Source organism: Hyperolius riggenbachi, chromosome 10 (genome assembly GCF_040937935.1).
Source record: "Hyperolius riggenbachi isolate aHypRig1 chromosome 10, aHypRig1.pri, whole genome shotgun sequence".
Taxonomy (NCBI): Eukaryota; Metazoa; Chordata; class Amphibia; order Anura; family Hyperoliidae; genus Hyperolius; species Hyperolius riggenbachi.
This window is the reverse complement of record NC_090655.1, coordinates 62,430,414-62,447,116: the sequence shown is the minus strand read 5'-3', so window position 1 is coordinate 62,447,116 and position 16,703 is coordinate 62,430,414. Positions and strand designations below refer to the sequence as shown.

Here is a 16,703-nt window from a genome sequence, read left to right as displayed (position 1 = left end):
CAACCTGATTTTTTTTTTCCTCCTTTCAAATGCAGATTAATATTTCATTATACAGACATGTGTAAGACAGCCTGTCTTATCCTGCCCTGTATAATAGGAAGGGTGGATGTACATCACATGACCTGGAATACTGATCGCACAACACTGTCACCTGGCCACAGTGGCAGCACATGTGATAAGCTGAGACGTAAGGTTGTGGGAGGGAAGCTATACTACTGAGATATCAGGGTGTTCCAGGATGGTATCATTCCACCTATGAATATGTATATGGCTGATGGTGAGAACCTGACTTACAAGTTGTGCCAAGAATTCCCTTTTGGAACATGTGACCTTCAGCTAAATACTTGTAACTTACCATCTGGTATTGTTGGGCACAGAAAAATATACAGTAGGGCTGAGTTATCCAGGCAGGTGCAGACGTGGCAAATTGCCACAAGTTATCCAGAGTGACAACCCAGCTTTTAGCTGTCGCATGAAGTAAGGATTCTGATTGGCAGCTATAGACCACCAATCCACTTTGCCCCCAGTTTCCTCCCATCTGGCTGGATAATGTACTGAGGCTCTGCCACTGACATTGGAGACCTGGGTTCAAATCTTGGCTTTTCCTGTTCAGTGCGAACACCTATTTAGCAAGGAGTCCTTGGGATAGCCTCCCTAACACTGCTACCATCCGGCCAAGCAAGAAGCGACGCTCAATTCCTGTTAGCCAATCGATGAGGTGCGCGGAAGCGTATTACTAAAATACGCTTTCACACATGTGCAACACGAAAAACTGCCGCGGGTCGTTTTAAAAAAAAGTGCGTCGCCATAGACTTGCATGACCTCTGGTCCTCCGCAGGTGCTGGGCGGCAACGTAGATATCTCTGCGCGTTAGGGCACTTCCAGCGCAGTGTACCGCAACGTGAGGAGTGTGAACTACCCCATAGACTTTCATTAGGCTGCGGTGGAGTGTGGTAAATTTGCCGCACCGCACCTCCCCGGTGTGAATGGGCACTGAGGCTTATTCAGCAGTTTGGCAGCTGATCACTTTACAGGAACAAAAAGTGGCTGATAGGTGTAAATTACAAGTATTATACCTACTACGGTCTTCTATCACCTATATGGGCCTACAGGAATGTTTAGCATAGAAGTATCACCGCTGCTAGGAATGAGTCTACTCTCAGTGCCTCAAGTCACCGCCTGGTACACTTCCCATCCAGATTGTTTGCTCAGTCTCTGACGCTACTTCAAATATTTACATTTTCCTATATGATGCAACTCAGGAAGCTACTGTTAATTATTGAAAGGAAAGCCAATGTATGCAGCTTTACCATGATCTTGAACATTTGATACCAATCTCTGACTTGACCCTGATTTATAGCTGTCTCTATCTGTCTGTATACAAAGTTTGTGGCACTGTGCATTAGCCACTCCCCTGTTGCCTGGAAACAAGGTAGATGTTTAGATTTTGCATACTCGGTGAATTTGTATTGCTGATAGGTGTTTTCTTGCATAAGTGGCCCCAAGTTAACATCAGAAATTACTCCAGTTACTTCTCTTTTCAATAGATAATTTCCGACATGTCCAATCTCCTTTTCGATGGTTTTTCTGATCTATTTCTCATAGAAGTGAATGGAAATAGATTAGAAAAGATAAGAGAATCGAGTGGAAAAACGAATTCAACATCGATCGAACGGAAAATCGACCATAAACGCATCGTGTATTCCCAGCATTAGAAGTTTAAGCACACCTGAACTTGGGGAAAAAAGTAGAATTTTTTTTTTTTACTTACCTGGGGATTCTCCCAGCGCCCCAGAGTCCTCTTGGTCCCCTCTGCTGTGAAGCTGTCACCTCTAATTACAGTCTCTGACCTGGCTGGGTCTTGGGCTTCGTTGCATGCGCTATATGAACCGTGCGCCTCCTTGATCGCTTTTCCCATAGCAGGGAGTGTTCTGCGCATGCGCTGTTACAAGTCTGTATATAAAGACTACAGGGGCTGGAAGAAGCATCAGGTAAATAAAAAAATCAACTTTTTTTCCCAAGTTCAGGTATGCTGTGCACACAATTATATTACCACCACTATACTTCACTGTTGGTACACTGTTCATAATGTGCACTGTTGTATGTTTGTCATGGCAGACTTGTATTATACAAAATGTTCTGTCAGACCTCTCTGGCTGCATAGAACATAGTCTGTGAAGGTTCTTTTTATTACAGATTATGGGTTATCCGAAGGAAAAACATTGATTCTTCAGAGAACATGTTTCAGTTCTAATACACACATACCCAGCTCCTTAGCAGTAACCCCAGTCAGGCTCGGGCCAGAAATCTGCAGCTCAGAGAGGTAACCCCGAGCCTGACTCACGGTAGCTGCCGGAAGGTATTTGCAGAGCCTGTGCCCAGCGGGCGTTTGTAACTCGCTCCCCCGGGATCCAAATTCTGGCAGCCATTTGTCTTCCGGTCCTTGGAGGCTCTGGATGCCTCGGTAAATGCAGTTTGCAATTCAGATTTTAGCCATAAATTACCAAATGCAGTAAATCGGGCCATAAAATGTGCAGTGTTTTGCACTATCTTACCGAAAAATGGAATTCTCATTAACAATAGGAGGCATTTTAGCAAATAATTTACCAATCCGTTTAACCACTTTATCCACCACTACAGTATATCTACGTCCTCTGTGAATTCATCTAAGCCACGAGTCAGTAGATATACATCTTGTAGCGGAAGCAGTGCTGTGCAGGATTGGGCTTGCTCCTGTGCACATTTCTGGCACTATCTGATGCAGCACTAATTGGTGAATGGGAATATATGTTTCCTGGGCTAATGAGATTGATTTTTACCATTAAAAATACTTTTTTATTTTCTCAGATCATAGTGAAAAATACTCTGTAGCATTATTTCAGAATCCACTATCTTCATCATAAATTGTGACAGGAACATAATCTAAGTTTTGTGATAAGCGGTAAGAATAGCCAAGCAAAATTTGTGTTTTTTATCACAGCAGCACTTTTTATTTTTAAATTGGAATTGGTTAAACTGAGAAATAATGTGTTTTTTCAATTTTTTCCATGTTTTCCCATTAAAATTAATAGAAAACAAAATTGTTTGAGGGAAAAATGGCATACAATGAAAGCCTAGTTTGTCTTGAAAAAACCCCCCCCAATATACCTGTATATTTTATGTTCAACTGATCGTTTCTCTTTATATCTGGTAATTTTCCCTGTACTGACCTTTGTTAAAATTGGCAAATGCTATGTTTTTACCTGTTGGCAAGTGCAATGTTTTTACCTGTTGGCAAGTGCAATGTTTTTACCTTTTTATATAAATTGAGATACTCTCCACACCCCCCTCTGGCTTCTCATTCTCCCCCGCTATCTCTGTTGACACAATCTTCCTCTCCCCACCTCTCTTGCCCTCTCTGCCCTATGGTCAGGGATTGTTTTGATGTGTAGCAACGACCATCCTCCTGAAGGTAAAAGGTGGGTGTCACATTGTGCCCTGTCTCTGATTGGATGTTCTCTCTCCTGCAGACACCGCGGCTGGCTGGCCCGTCGCCTCTGTTATGTGCTGTTTGTACAGGAGCGGGACATCAGCAAGGACATGTTCTGCAGTAACATGGCAGAGACGGTCCTGAGCCAGAGCAGGTGAGGCCAAGGGGCACTCTTATGACATGCTGTCCTTCTTCTGTCAACGGCTTGTTTGCCTAGCGGGATCCAACATCAATATTATCATTCCAGAAATGTCTGATGTAGAATGATTAACAGGTGAAGAGCACTTGGCCAATTCGAGGACCTGGCCAACTGCTGAGTGGCTCTAATGTTCATCCCTGAGTGGCTGCCTCCCCTCACTACTGAGGACCTGGCCTGCTGCTGAGTGGCTGTAATGTTCATCCCTGAGTGGCTGCCTCCCCTCAATGCTGAGGACCTGGCCAACTGCTGAGTGGCTGTAATGTTCATCCCTGAGTGGCTGCCTCCCCTCACTGCTGAGCTCGTCTCCATAACTGCCAGTACTGCCACCTTGTAAAAAGGGGAGAAAATAAATCAATACATTGCAAAGTAAGAAGGAAAAAAATTAAGAGAGATCAAGAAATGATTGATATTCACCATGTAATTTGCTCAAATTGTTTGATCCACAATCAGCCTGCACATAATCATCTATACTATTGGCAGACATGAAAAAAAACAGACAGCACCAACTGCCATTATCTTTAACCACACCCACTAGAAATGCATTAGGCTAAAAGGATATATATATATATTGCATACAGAGGCTGGGTCTGCATATAATGCCCAGCCTCTGTTACTATATTATCTCCCCCCAGGCCCCCCCTGCGCTCTGCTGTGCCTCCCAAAGTGAACCTCCGTGCTAGCTATACACAGCGTGTCGCCAGCAGGCTGTTTACATGCAGACTGTCATTCTCGCCGCTCCCCCGCCTACTCTATGTCGCCACTCCCCGCCCGCGGCCCTTCCCTCCCCGCGACATAGCAGGGAAGCAGCCACACAGGGATGAACATTAGAGCCACTCAGCAGTTGGCCAGGTTATATGCATCATATGCAGACCCAGCCTCTATGCAATTCGGATTTGTAAAACCCACCTCTGGTTCTCTTTAAGGTGGCCACACACCATAAAATTTTTTATTTAATTCAAGAATAGAAATACATTTTTCTGACTGATTGTAGCAATTTAAAAATCTGATCAATATACCACACACCTATGTTCAATTTTTCCCCAATCATGAATAAAATAATTGAAAGCTCAGAAAAAATTGATTGTAACTGTAAATCAGGTAATTGACAATCCATCACTCACCATACAATTCTTAATAAAGTTGGTCTTAAATTTCCAACATGTCCAAAAAAAAAAAAAATGGAAATTCAATCGACTTTATTGATGGACAACAAAGAAAAGCTCTTGATTTTTCGGGACAACCGATCAAAATATATACTGTGTGGCCATCTTTAGAGTCCTTTCACACTATATCAGTTGCTCTCAGTTATGACTGAAAGGACAACTGATTTTCAAAGTAATGTCCATGTTTTCCTATGGCTCAGTTCACACTATACACATTTTATCTGACACTTTTTACAATGCTCTGTTGTGGAAAATTAAAATGCATCAATATTTCAGCGTATAGTGTAAAACAGGCCTAAAAGGACAACAGAAGGGAGAGGGATATGGAGGCTGCCATATTTATTTCCTTTCAAACAATGCAGTTTGGTTGGCTGCCCTGCTGATCCTCTGCCTCTAATACTGCCATAGACCCTGAACAAGCATGCAGCAGATCAGATATTTTTGGCATTCATGTCAGATCTCTCAGGAGGGTGGACACAGGAAATATATATGCAGACAGAGGCGCCAAAAGAATAAAATTCACTAAAAATGTCAAAATGAGAGGAGGCAGAGGTGGAACCACCTCCTCCAAGCAGACACACAAAGAGACTGTTGTGTATATATTCAAAACAACAAGGGTTTATTTGTATGCTCCAAAAAGTGCAACGCGTTTTGCAGGCATCTCCCGCTTCACCAGGCAATAAAAAATGGAGCATGCACTCATACAGGTCTGATGCAAAGCTCAGCGCCTCTGTCTTTGCTGTGCTTTGCACCAGACCTGTATGAGTACATGCTCCATTTTTTATTGCCTGGTGAAGCAGGAGATGCCTGCGAAACGCATTGCAATTGCACTTTTTGGAGTATACAAATAAACCCTTATTGTTTTGAATAAATACAACAGTCTCTTTGTGTGTCTGCTTGGAGGAGATGGGTCCTCCTCTCATTTTGACATTTTTAGTGAATTTTATTCTTTTGGCACCTCTGTCTGCTTATACAGTCCATATCTCTTCAGTTGTCCTTGAAAGTGGAAAGCGTTCCCTTTGTTCCGTTCTATTAGGTGCCCATATAAACCACCCTGGCGTTCTATTTCCCCAGGATTTCCGTGCAAAAAGTGGTTCAATTAATTTCCCATAATTTTCAACCAATTTTTTTTTTTTGCAATCTTTTTTTTTTGTATTGAATTTAATACAGGTTATTGTATTGAATTAAATTTTTTAAAAAAAGTGTTTGCTGCGAGATTTTGATGATGCTGTGTGACACTGGTTCCATCAACGCCGATCGACGGGGGACATGTGATCTCCAAGGGAGAAGCAAAATCCGCCAAGGGACATGGAAGAAGGCACCGGGGAAGCTATCAGAGGTACGCAACGAGGGATCAGCATGTCAATGGTGAGTATAAGACCCAGATGTATAGCCAGATGTATAGCCAGGTATAGTTAGCCAGATGTATAGCCAGGTATAGTTAGCCAGATGTATAGCCAGGTATAGTTAGCCAGATGTGCAGCCAGGTGTAGTTAGCCAGATGTATAGCCAGGTATAGTTAGCCAGATGTATAGTTAGCCAGATGTGCAGCCAGGTGTAGTTAGCCAGATGTATTAGCCAGGAATAGTTTAGCCAGATGTTTTGCCAGGTATATAGGGAGCAAGATGTTTGCCAGGTGTATAGGAGACAGATGTGCAGCCAGGTGTATAGGAGACAGATGTGCAGCCAGGTGTATAGGAGACAGATGTGCAGCCAGGTGTAGGGAGTCATATGTATAGGGAGCCAGGTTTGCGGGTGCCTCTGCCCCCCCCCCCCCATTGCCCCCGATGCCCCCTGACTCTGGCTGGGTGTCCCTTCTGTGGGGGGGCTCCCCTTCTGTGCTGGCTGGTAGTGGCCGGTGGGGATCCCCTCTGTGGGGGGATCCCCATACTGTGCGTGCAGGTGGCTGGGTAGCCCTTCTGTGTGTGTGGGGGATATCCCCTTCTATGGGGGCTAGTCATGGTCTGTTGTGGGGGGAAGGTGGGTGTCCCCATCTATGAGGGCTGTGGGTGACCTCTCCCTCCTCTTCCCCCCATCCCTTCCGATCCCCCGTGCCCCCCCCCCCCAATCCCGTGTCTCCCCCGTCAGAAGCCCTGATCTACTCACCTGAGGGCTTGCTCCTGCGGCAGAAGCGGCGCACTTCCTCCTCCATCGCGAAGTCTCGTGTTCTCTGTAATTACTGTACGCGGCTTGGTGACGTCACCAAGCCGCGTACTGTAATTACAGAGACCGGGACTTCGGCGATGGAGATGGAGGGTGTGCATCTCGGCCAGCACAGGAGAAAGCCCTCAGGTGAGTAAAGCAGGGCTTCTGACTGACAGGGGGGAGACACGGGATGGGGGGGGACACAGGATCGGGGGTGAGGGGGGCACGGGGGACAGAGAGGGAGGAGGGAAAGGCCAACCACAGCTCTCATAGAAGGGGACACCCACCTCCCCCCCCCCCCCCCCGCACAGAAGGGGGTGTCCCCGACCGGCCAAGACCAGCCCCATAGGGGGGATACCCGCCCCCCCACACACACACTACAGGGTCACCCGCACGCACATTACGGGGATGCCCCCTCCCCCCCCCCCCCTCCCCACAGAGAGGATCCCCGCCAGTACCGGCCACTACCAGCCAGCACAGAAGGGGACACCCTCCCCCCGCACAGAGGGGATCCCCGCACCAGCCACCCGCAGCACAGCAGGGGACCCCCCCCCCCCCCCCACAGAGGGGATCCCCGCACCAGCCACCCGCAGCACAGAAGGGGAATCCCGCATGCTGCTGAGCACATTCTCTGCTCCGATGGCTGCACAGGGATTCCCCGGGGTGGCTGGATGCTAGTTCTGCACGCTGTGGGTAGCACAGATCGCTACCCACAGCGTGCTGACAGGCATCCAGCCATCCTGGGGAATCCCTCTGATGAGGGAAAAGTGCAGCCGGCGGGGCAGAGAAACAATAAATCTCCCTGGCACTATTGACGAGCTCAGCTCGTCAATACCGCTTTCAGCAAGTTTTTCCTGGACGAGCTGAGCTCGTCAATACCACCAGGGTGGTTAAGTCCCGGGGATTCGCTCACTCGGAATCTCCTAGTAATTGATGACTCAGCATGCTGGCCACATTGACAATTTAATCAATTTCACTTTTTTCTTTTGGATCGATCCTATCAATCTGATTGGAAAGGAGATTTTCATCCGTTAGTGGTCCCAAGCAATCCTACAAATAGCTGTTTAGCAAATTGTATCATTAGTGGCCACCTTTAGTGTAGTGACATTAGTCCACTCCACTACGGCTCCAGAGGTTTGGAGGGGAGAGCAAAGATACCGAGCCTTCCAGGGAGCAGCGCTTAGAAAAAGGATTTTCCCGAGTTCCTCTGCGCAACAAGTTTGTTTTTTATTTTTATACCAACTTCCTTTTTAAAGTGGACCTAAACTCTTGCACAGGACAGAAGGAAAACATAGAGAAATGCACCCTGTATGTATTTAGAGAGTTTAGCCTGTCTAACTCCCCCTCATCTGTGACTAATCACAGGTGTAATTTGATCTCTCAACTGTGTCAGCTGGCTGCTTTGGTAGAGCAGCTAGTTTGTAAACACAGAATGTTAACTCTGTCTGCTTCCATGAAAGCAGGAAGTAGACACATTGCATATTTATGGCAGGATATGTATCAGCTGTAACAAAGAAATGTTTTTCTTAAAACGTTATTATGCTGTTGCTTATCTTTTAGAGCAGAGAGGAAGTTCTGAGTTCAGGTCCGCTTTAAGCATGGTGTTTAAACAGACTTTTCTGTTTCATATCAACCTGTTATTTTCTTGGCTGCAATTCCTCTGCTGTTCGTTGCCTTTTAGTGTTCAGAAAACCATAGAAGCCGTGGCCTCGGAGTCTAGTCCCACCGGCACCCCCGACCCAAAGGTGGCCAACAAAGTGAAGAGGAAAGCCAAGAAGATCCTGCAGGAAATGGTGGCTTCCGTCTCTCCTGCCCTCATCCGGTTGGTTGTAAAATCTTGTAGCTTGACAATGCTTTTGTGGAGACTAGAACAGCGATCTTGTCATCCAATCAATCTGCTGCTTCTTTCTGCATCCTGGCCTGTGTAAGGTTTGGGACACACTAGATATAGTCTGAGATGCAAATAATTTTGAGTTGATTCAGTATTATGCAAATATTGCATGCACATTTATGCAGCTCAAACATGAACCAATCAAATCCTGCTGAGGTAAAATTCGATTGGTTCCTTCTCAAGCTGCATACATATGCACAATCTTGCATCAACTCAAAATTTGAATTGACCATCCCTAGTAAACGCAATGCAATTTTCCCGAGGAGCAACAGGGAAATGTCCTGTCTGATAGTATCCAGCATGTCCGATGTGCTTCCAATAAAGAAAGGGGACGATTCTGAGATCAGTATAGCACAAAATCGACATGCTGGATATGATCGAACTATAGGAAATTTCCTGGGCGAACAGACAGGTGAATTGAATGGTGTATCAGGCATAAAAGTGGCCACCTACAATACAATTTTTTTTTTTTTTAATATTTCGTTTCAGCTCGAGTATTACAATCGATTTTTCTGATTGATTGTAACATTTGAAAAACCTGACCAGTGTATCGCACGTGTTCAGTGTTTCTCCAATTATGAAAGCCAAATGATCGAAAACGCTGAAAAAATTGCATGGGTCTATACATCAAAAAATTGACAATCCTCCCTACACCGTTCAATTTTCATAAAAGTTGATCAGAAAAATCTGCCGCTCCTGATCTACTTCTATTAAAAAATAAAATCAGTTTTCTCCAATGCAAATAAAGAACTTTCATTTTTTTTCTGTATAACTGTATTGTATATGGCCACTTGTGCACTTGAAATAGTGGTCATCTTAAAATCATTGTCCTCTATCGTTTTTTAATGGCCTCTCCCTGTACACTCATGCGTTTCAGCTTTCTGCCAATGAGCATGCTCTGCTTTATAGAGAGGGGCAGGACAGGCGGGAGGAAGGTGCCAGCACCAGTGGCGACACATAACAATGATTGGATATGGTTCTCCAGCATGCCCGATTGCCAACGAGCTATTGGGGGACACCTGTGCACAACTTGGGGAAAAACCGCTGAGGCCAGGGTCACACTTAGCAGAATCGCATGAGCATAGCACATAGGGGAAAACTGGCCTTAGTGACCCTGGCCTGAAAAGCTCTTGACCTAAATTACAATTGTCTGTGAGGCTCTAATCACTTTAGTATTCCAGTATGAGTTAGCGATTTGCTAATGCTAATAGCATGATTACCTAAATGTAGTAGCAAAGTGATACAGAGACTTGGACATTGTTAAACATCCATAATAATTAGGTAAGGGATGGTGATACTTTTTGTTTAGGCCAGAAATATGATTTAACCTTTTTGTGGCTTTTTCTTCCTTTGGGTTACGACAATGTCAAGAGGTTGGACTTTTTTTAAACCGAGATGTAGGTTATCTGCTGACTCCTCCTGTCATATTGGCAGGGGGTGGGGCTTTGTCCATGCTGTGCCCTACAGATGGAGAGCCATACATAAGGTGATGTGGCAGCCGATCGACCACACGATCCGATGATTATAAAACGGATTGGATAGAAATCAGTGCCGCCAACAGCATGCCCAATTGGTGATGTGACCAATTTCGGGCTGACATTGGTCTAATTATCCATCTGACATGCTGCAAGATGTAGGGCTGACATGCTAAATCAGGTGCGAGGCGGTAATGGTGTGCGATATCCGGAGGAGAGACAGATGTGACAGAACCCCCAGCACTGTCCCCCTAATGTAAAATGTTCTCCGTGCAGTGTACTTTACCTGCCGGTGTCCACCGATGGCTCCGTCCTCTGTGCACATACACTCGCCACACGTGGTTGCCAGCGTAGACGTAGGCGTGTGTGATGTCAATGCCTGACAACCATGTGGGGTACTTGTATGTGCACAGAGAACAGAGCGTGGCATAAGCAGCAGACACAGACAGGTAAAGTATATGGCATAGGGCACCAGGGGGCGCGTTTTACATGGGGGAGCGGTGTGTGCGGCGTCACAAGGCTGATTCCCTTGAGACTTCGTACTGAGATCAATCAGGAATCGGCCTGTGGTGTATAGGCAGCCAACAGATCTCTGTCTGATCACATTCGATCAGAGAGAGATCTGTCTCTTGGTCGATCAGCACATACATCATCTGATTTATGGGCACCTTAGGTCACAGAATAAGATGTGAATTCCAGGGCTGTGTAGACAGAATGAAGTATCTGTAATCAGATCAGACATTTCACATATACTGTAGGGTCACTGTTGGCCCAGACGGGGATTGCCTGATGTGGATATGTGTAATGTCTTGTTGCCGGGGCATAATGATTTTGTAGAAAAAAAAGTAAGAGACATCCCATTGTAATGTTTATGGTAACGTGCTTTATGCCCCTTGTCTTTTGCAGGCTGACAGGTTGGGTGCTTCTGAAGCTCTTCAATGGTTTCTTCTTGAACATTCAGATTCACAAGGGGCAGCTAGAGATGGTGAAGAAAGCAGCCACTGAGGTAGGCCCAGCTTTGGTGTAAGTCATGGTTGTCACATGTCACCTGCCATCGATGTATCCGTCTGATCACTCTTTCCCTCTTGTTTGGCCCCGTAGACGAAGGTTCCACTCGTGTTTCTCCCTGTCCACAAGTCCCATATCGACTACCTTCTCCTCACATTCATCTTGTTCTGCAACAACATTAAAGCTCCGCATATCGCCTCAGGGAACAACCTCAACATCCCCATTTTCAGGTCGGTACTTGTTGTGCTTCCTCCGACGGCTCTGATCAGTTCGGCAGTCACTTCCGGTGGTCTTTTTCTGGACTTTAGAATTTAATTGATGCTTTCTTGTTTGACAGCACTTTAATTCGATTGCTGGGCGGCTTCTTCATTCGGCGTAAACTCGATGAAACATCGGATGGCAAAAAAGATATTCTATACAGATCCTTGCTGCATGAGGTAAGTGTGGGACATCTACTTGCCATAGGATAAAAGCAGCTGCATACAGTAATATCCCAGTAGAGGAGTCTCTGAGGCAGAATTTGCTTTTTACATATCCTGCCATGTTTGTGTGTCTTATTGGGCCCAATTCACTAAGATTGTGATATTTTTTGCTCATTGGTGATATTTTAGAGACAGCGAAATGGCACGCTTTTCAAGTCACCATCATGCTTTATTTTAACCACTTGTCGCTCCGGCTATAATATTTCTTTGCCCCTAAAAACGTCTCAGGGTTGTAGATATACATATCGCGCCGCGATCGCTGCTGTGCGCCCTCCCATGCATGTTCTTACACGCATGTTCTCATCAATGCCCGTTAGCCCGAAGATCAGTGAATAGGAACGCAGTTCCCATTCATTGATGTAAGTTACCGTATCAATGATCACCAGTATCAATGAGATGACTGCGGTCATTGTAAGAAACTAAGTTACACTTGCACGCATTGCTCAGAAAGCTGAGTGAGGACTTCTTGTGGCCAAAAAGTAAAATACACCTGCATACATTTGTTTTTAATAAATACACATACATATACTATTAAAATTAACCCCTTACATTCACGCAGTGTCCCATAGTTACTGCTCCCAAAATTTGCATATTTAAAAAAAAATTATAATTAAAAAATTATGCAAACATAGATACCTTAGGGAATTAACTTTTTTAATATATATGACTTGAGGGTATATCACTGTTATTTTTTGCATATATGGGCTTGTAATTAGTGATTGACAAAACAGAAAAAATACACCGTTCTTTCCATATAAAATATTTTTGTCATACATTGCACTAAGAAAATATTTTAAACGTTGCAATGACCGGGTCAGATTGGCAATCAAAATGTGTGGGATTTATGCGCAGTATAATGTTTAGTTTTAAGACCATAATAGTCGAAAACTGAGAAATAATAATTTTTTTCCACTTTTTTCTTATTATTCCCGTTAAAACACATTTAGAATAAAATAATTCTTAGCAAAATGTACCACCCAAAGAAAGCCTAATTGGTGATAAGTAGTAATAAAGTTATAGGTGAATGAAAAGGAAGGAGCGCTGAAAAGTGAAAATTACTCTGTTCCTTAAGTGACCCTAAGATGAATAGTAATAAAAGATTTATACATACCTGGGGCTTCCTCCAGCCCCCTCCGCACCGATTGCTATCGTGCCATATTCGTCCACCTTCTCCTTCTCGCGTTATCAGCCCCGTAAGTTTGGCGAGTCGGCGAGCACTGCGCATGTGTGCGCCTCAACTCGCTCCTGTAGCCAGGAGCGATCTGCGCCAGCGCAGTACTATTGCCATGTTTATTTCCTTTTAAAGCTATACCAGATGCCTGGCAGTCCTGCTGATCATCTGTCTCTAATATGTTTAGCCGTAGACCCTGATTAAGCATGCAGCAGATCAGGAGTTTCTGACATTCTTGTCAGATCTGACGAGATTAGCTGCATGCTTGTTTCAGGTGTACTTCAGACACTTCTGCAGCCAAATAGATCAGCAGGGCTGCCAGGCAACTGGTATTGCTTAAAAAGAAATAAATATGGCAGCCTCCATATCACTCTCACTTCAGTTGTCCTTTAAGTGAGCCAATAAGTGGTATCGTCCTGATTCAACACCTGCTTTTACTGATAGCTAACACAGTGCAGTTCTTTAGGGCTACAGCAAATGTCAGTGACTGTAGCCCACCAAACATCAGCGAGTGTAGTTAATGATAATGTTACGATAATCGGAATGTCTCGTTGATTGTATTGGTTGTGATTTGCAGTACATCTACCAGCTGCTGTGCAAGCACCAGTTCCTGGAGATCTTCCTGGAAGGGACGCGCTCCAGGAGCGGTAAGACTTCCTGCGGCAGAGCCGGCCTTCTGTCCGTCATCGTAGACACTTTGTGCACCGGCTCCATCCCTGATGTTCTCATCATACCGGTCGGCATCTCTTATGACCGCATCATTGAGGGGCATTACAATGGCGAGCAACTGGTGAGTCTGTGTTTTCCAGGCCATTTTTAAAGAACAATTTTACCCAAAACCTTGGTATAGCATGAAAAAGATTATTATTATTATTATTATAACTACCATTTTATTATTTATATAGGTGTCAACATCTTCCATAGTGCTTTACATGGTACAAAACAAATGGTGGGCACCATAGATACATGAGAAGTTCAAATATCTGTAGAATCAGGACACCCAGTAATAGAAATACAGACATAGTTCGTTTGGTTTGAGACATGAGCAATACTGGCAGGGGTGTAACAATAGACCCTGCAAGGGATGCAACTGCAGGGGGGCCCAGAAGCCACAGGTGGCCTTGTCCTGAGAGACTGACAACTAAGGGCAAGGTAGAGAAAAAACGTTCTGCTCTCTGCATAGTTGTTCTAATGACTGCATCTGCTCAGCCACTGATAACAAATCATACAAAGTCTTGTAGACAAAGATTTGCAGACAATCCCTATTCAGTGTGCAGCAGGATCCTGTGTACAGTGCCCAGCCCCCAACCTCTCTACCCCTCCCCAAGTGCTGTGTACTGTAGTGATGCTGGAGAAGTCTGCAGAGACAGTTCTGTTCCATCAGAAATGGATCAATAAAATAAGCTGAGGCTGGGAGCACACTTGTGTGACCTTTTTTTCTATGCTGTTTCTGCACACCATGGGCTTGATTCACTAAACTGTGATAACTCATTTCACGGCCGCGCTAGGGTTTTCGCTCGCAATTATTCGCGATTGGCCATGATATGAGTTATCACGGTTTAGTTAATCAAGCCCCTGTATGTGTGAAAACATGAATGTTTTATCACAGAAGCTAATGTAATTGATAGAGAAAGTGCATGTAGTGATTCACTGCTGTCTGTTTTATCTGCATGGGGAAAACACATTCAAGTGTGCACTAGCCAACTGAATAACATTAGTTCTCAGCTTACCTGTGTAGAAAGCGAGAGGGGGCGGTGTGTAGAGGGGCCCCATCCAAAGTTATGCAGGCGGTCCCAGTGATTTCTAGTTACTACCATGAATACTGGTACATGTTTGTATGATAAATTACAGCAAAATAAGAAACACTAGGAGGAGGACCCTGCCCTTGTGAGCTTATAATCGACAACAGGGGTGGGCAAACTTTTTCATCTCTCTCCAGCAGAGATCACTGAGATCACCCACATCTAAACCACAAAGCGGATACAAAATTAAGCGCTGGGGATCTCAAAAATGGATTGGAAAGGATTAATAGACATCCTTGATAGGTCTAAGGGGAGGGATATCCTTTTGACACACGAAACAGTAATAATTTACATATTCTTCTCCCATGTATATCTCTGGGACTAAAAATGGATTTATTGCACCATTTTCTCTAAAGGTACCTGCAGTTCATGTGTTTTATTATTTTATGATCAGTTTATATAGCTCATGTATTTCAAAGTCATGTTGAGAAAGGCTATGAATACTCACAGGATTGTGTTACAATTCCTAAAGGGAATGCAGTACACCTGGGCAGAATATCAGATGTTTTTTCTCTTGAGGCGTTGCTTTAGGGATTTAGGTCTTTCCATGAAAATTTCTAGACAATAATCAGGTGTTTGGGGAAATCCCAACAGCTAAAATGTGATACAGCAAAGCCTGATTTCATCAGTGCTTCTCACGTTATTACTATAGGCCACACCTTCTGTGAGGTAAACTCCATCCAGAAGCATATGTGTATGTGTGCTCCCTGCATTCTGACTCCATGACAACCTGTATAACTAAAATAAAGGTGAATGATTCCTGTATTTCAGGGAAAGCCAAAGCAGGATGAGAGTCTGTGGAGCGTTGCCAGGGGTGTGTTCCGGATGCTGCGGAAGAACTACGGCTGTGTACGCATGGATTTTGCTCAGCCCTTCTCTCTGAAGGTAAGTGAACACCCTATAGTAAAATTCACCCAAGGTAAACACTGTGGTTCTTTATTCACGAAGGATGAAAAGCCTGTGTGATCCAGCAAACGTGGTTTCTAGGGGGCAGTGTAAGACAATAGCTGAGAACTTTTGCTTTCAGTTTCTATATCCTCTGCTAGCAAAGGGACATCAAAGCATTACAAGAATTTACAGCACAAGTTCTGCAGGCTGAGGTAAGAAGTAGTGCACACACAGCCCACATCTCTCAAACAAACTAGATAATTCCTTTGAAGTTGCTAAAAGGTTAAAAAGCGACTAATGCTGGATCCACACGGTGCGTTCGCGCACTCAATTTCCCGCTCGATTCCCGTCGATTCGTTTATTTTCAACATGTCCGATTTGGATTTTGATGGATCATTAGGTCAATTCGCATGCAAAGTATGCCGAATCGACCTAACGATCCATCGAAATCCAAATCGGACATGTTGGAAATAAACGAATCGACGGGAATCGAGCAGGAAATCGAGTGCGCGAACGCACCGTGTGGATCCAGCATAAGGCTAGGGGTAAAAAGTTTGTAACTGTAACCTGGGTCATATCAGATCATAGATATGATTGTCGAAAAGTTAGTGAAACAGAAATTGTAGTCATGCACCTGCAATACAACAATCTTTATAAGATATCCATACAGTATTAGTTTTATTATAAAAATTCTCACTGTCGGGTGCATGTTTGCTAAAGTATCTGATAACCATTAACATTTTTGCAAACTGAACTGCTGGAGGTGCCCAAAAAAATAGATACAAATTTCAAAAACTGGTTAAAAGGGAAGATAAGCGTGGTCTTACCTTTCAATAATTTACTGATTAAGATATCAGAGTTTTTTAAATTCAAATATTGCACAATAATGGCAACGCGTTTTGTGGCTTTTAGCTGCTTCCTCAGGTCAAGAATAGGAGTCACATCAGCGGTAGCCTGTGAGCTCTGACTGCTATGTTGTGCACATAAGGCTCTGTTTTTGGAGTGTTTCC

General features: G+C 44.4%; 1 protein-coding gene across 3 annotated transcripts in view; it reads left to right on the top strand.

Moving 5' to 3' along the window:
- GPAM (glycerol-3-phosphate acyltransferase, mitochondrial) overlaps positions 1 to 16,703 on the top strand; it is a 94,164-nt gene that overhangs the window by 38,497 nt on the left and 38,964 nt on the right. For all 3 annotated transcript variants that reach the window (XM_068255242.1, XM_068255243.1, XM_068255244.1), the window contains exons 5-11: positions 3,510 to 3,623; positions 8,658 to 8,798; positions 11,249 to 11,348; positions 11,444 to 11,580; positions 11,688 to 11,787; positions 13,581 to 13,793; positions 15,577 to 15,690. In XM_068255242.1, the coding sequence (XP_068111343.1) occupies positions 3,510 to 3,623; positions 8,658 to 8,798; positions 11,249 to 11,348; positions 11,444 to 11,580; positions 11,688 to 11,787; positions 13,581 to 13,793; positions 15,577 to 15,690 (919 nt within the window). The remainder of the gene's footprint in view (positions 1 to 3,509; positions 3,624 to 8,657; positions 8,799 to 11,248; positions 11,349 to 11,443; positions 11,581 to 11,687; positions 11,788 to 13,580; positions 13,794 to 15,576; positions 15,691 to 16,703) is intronic.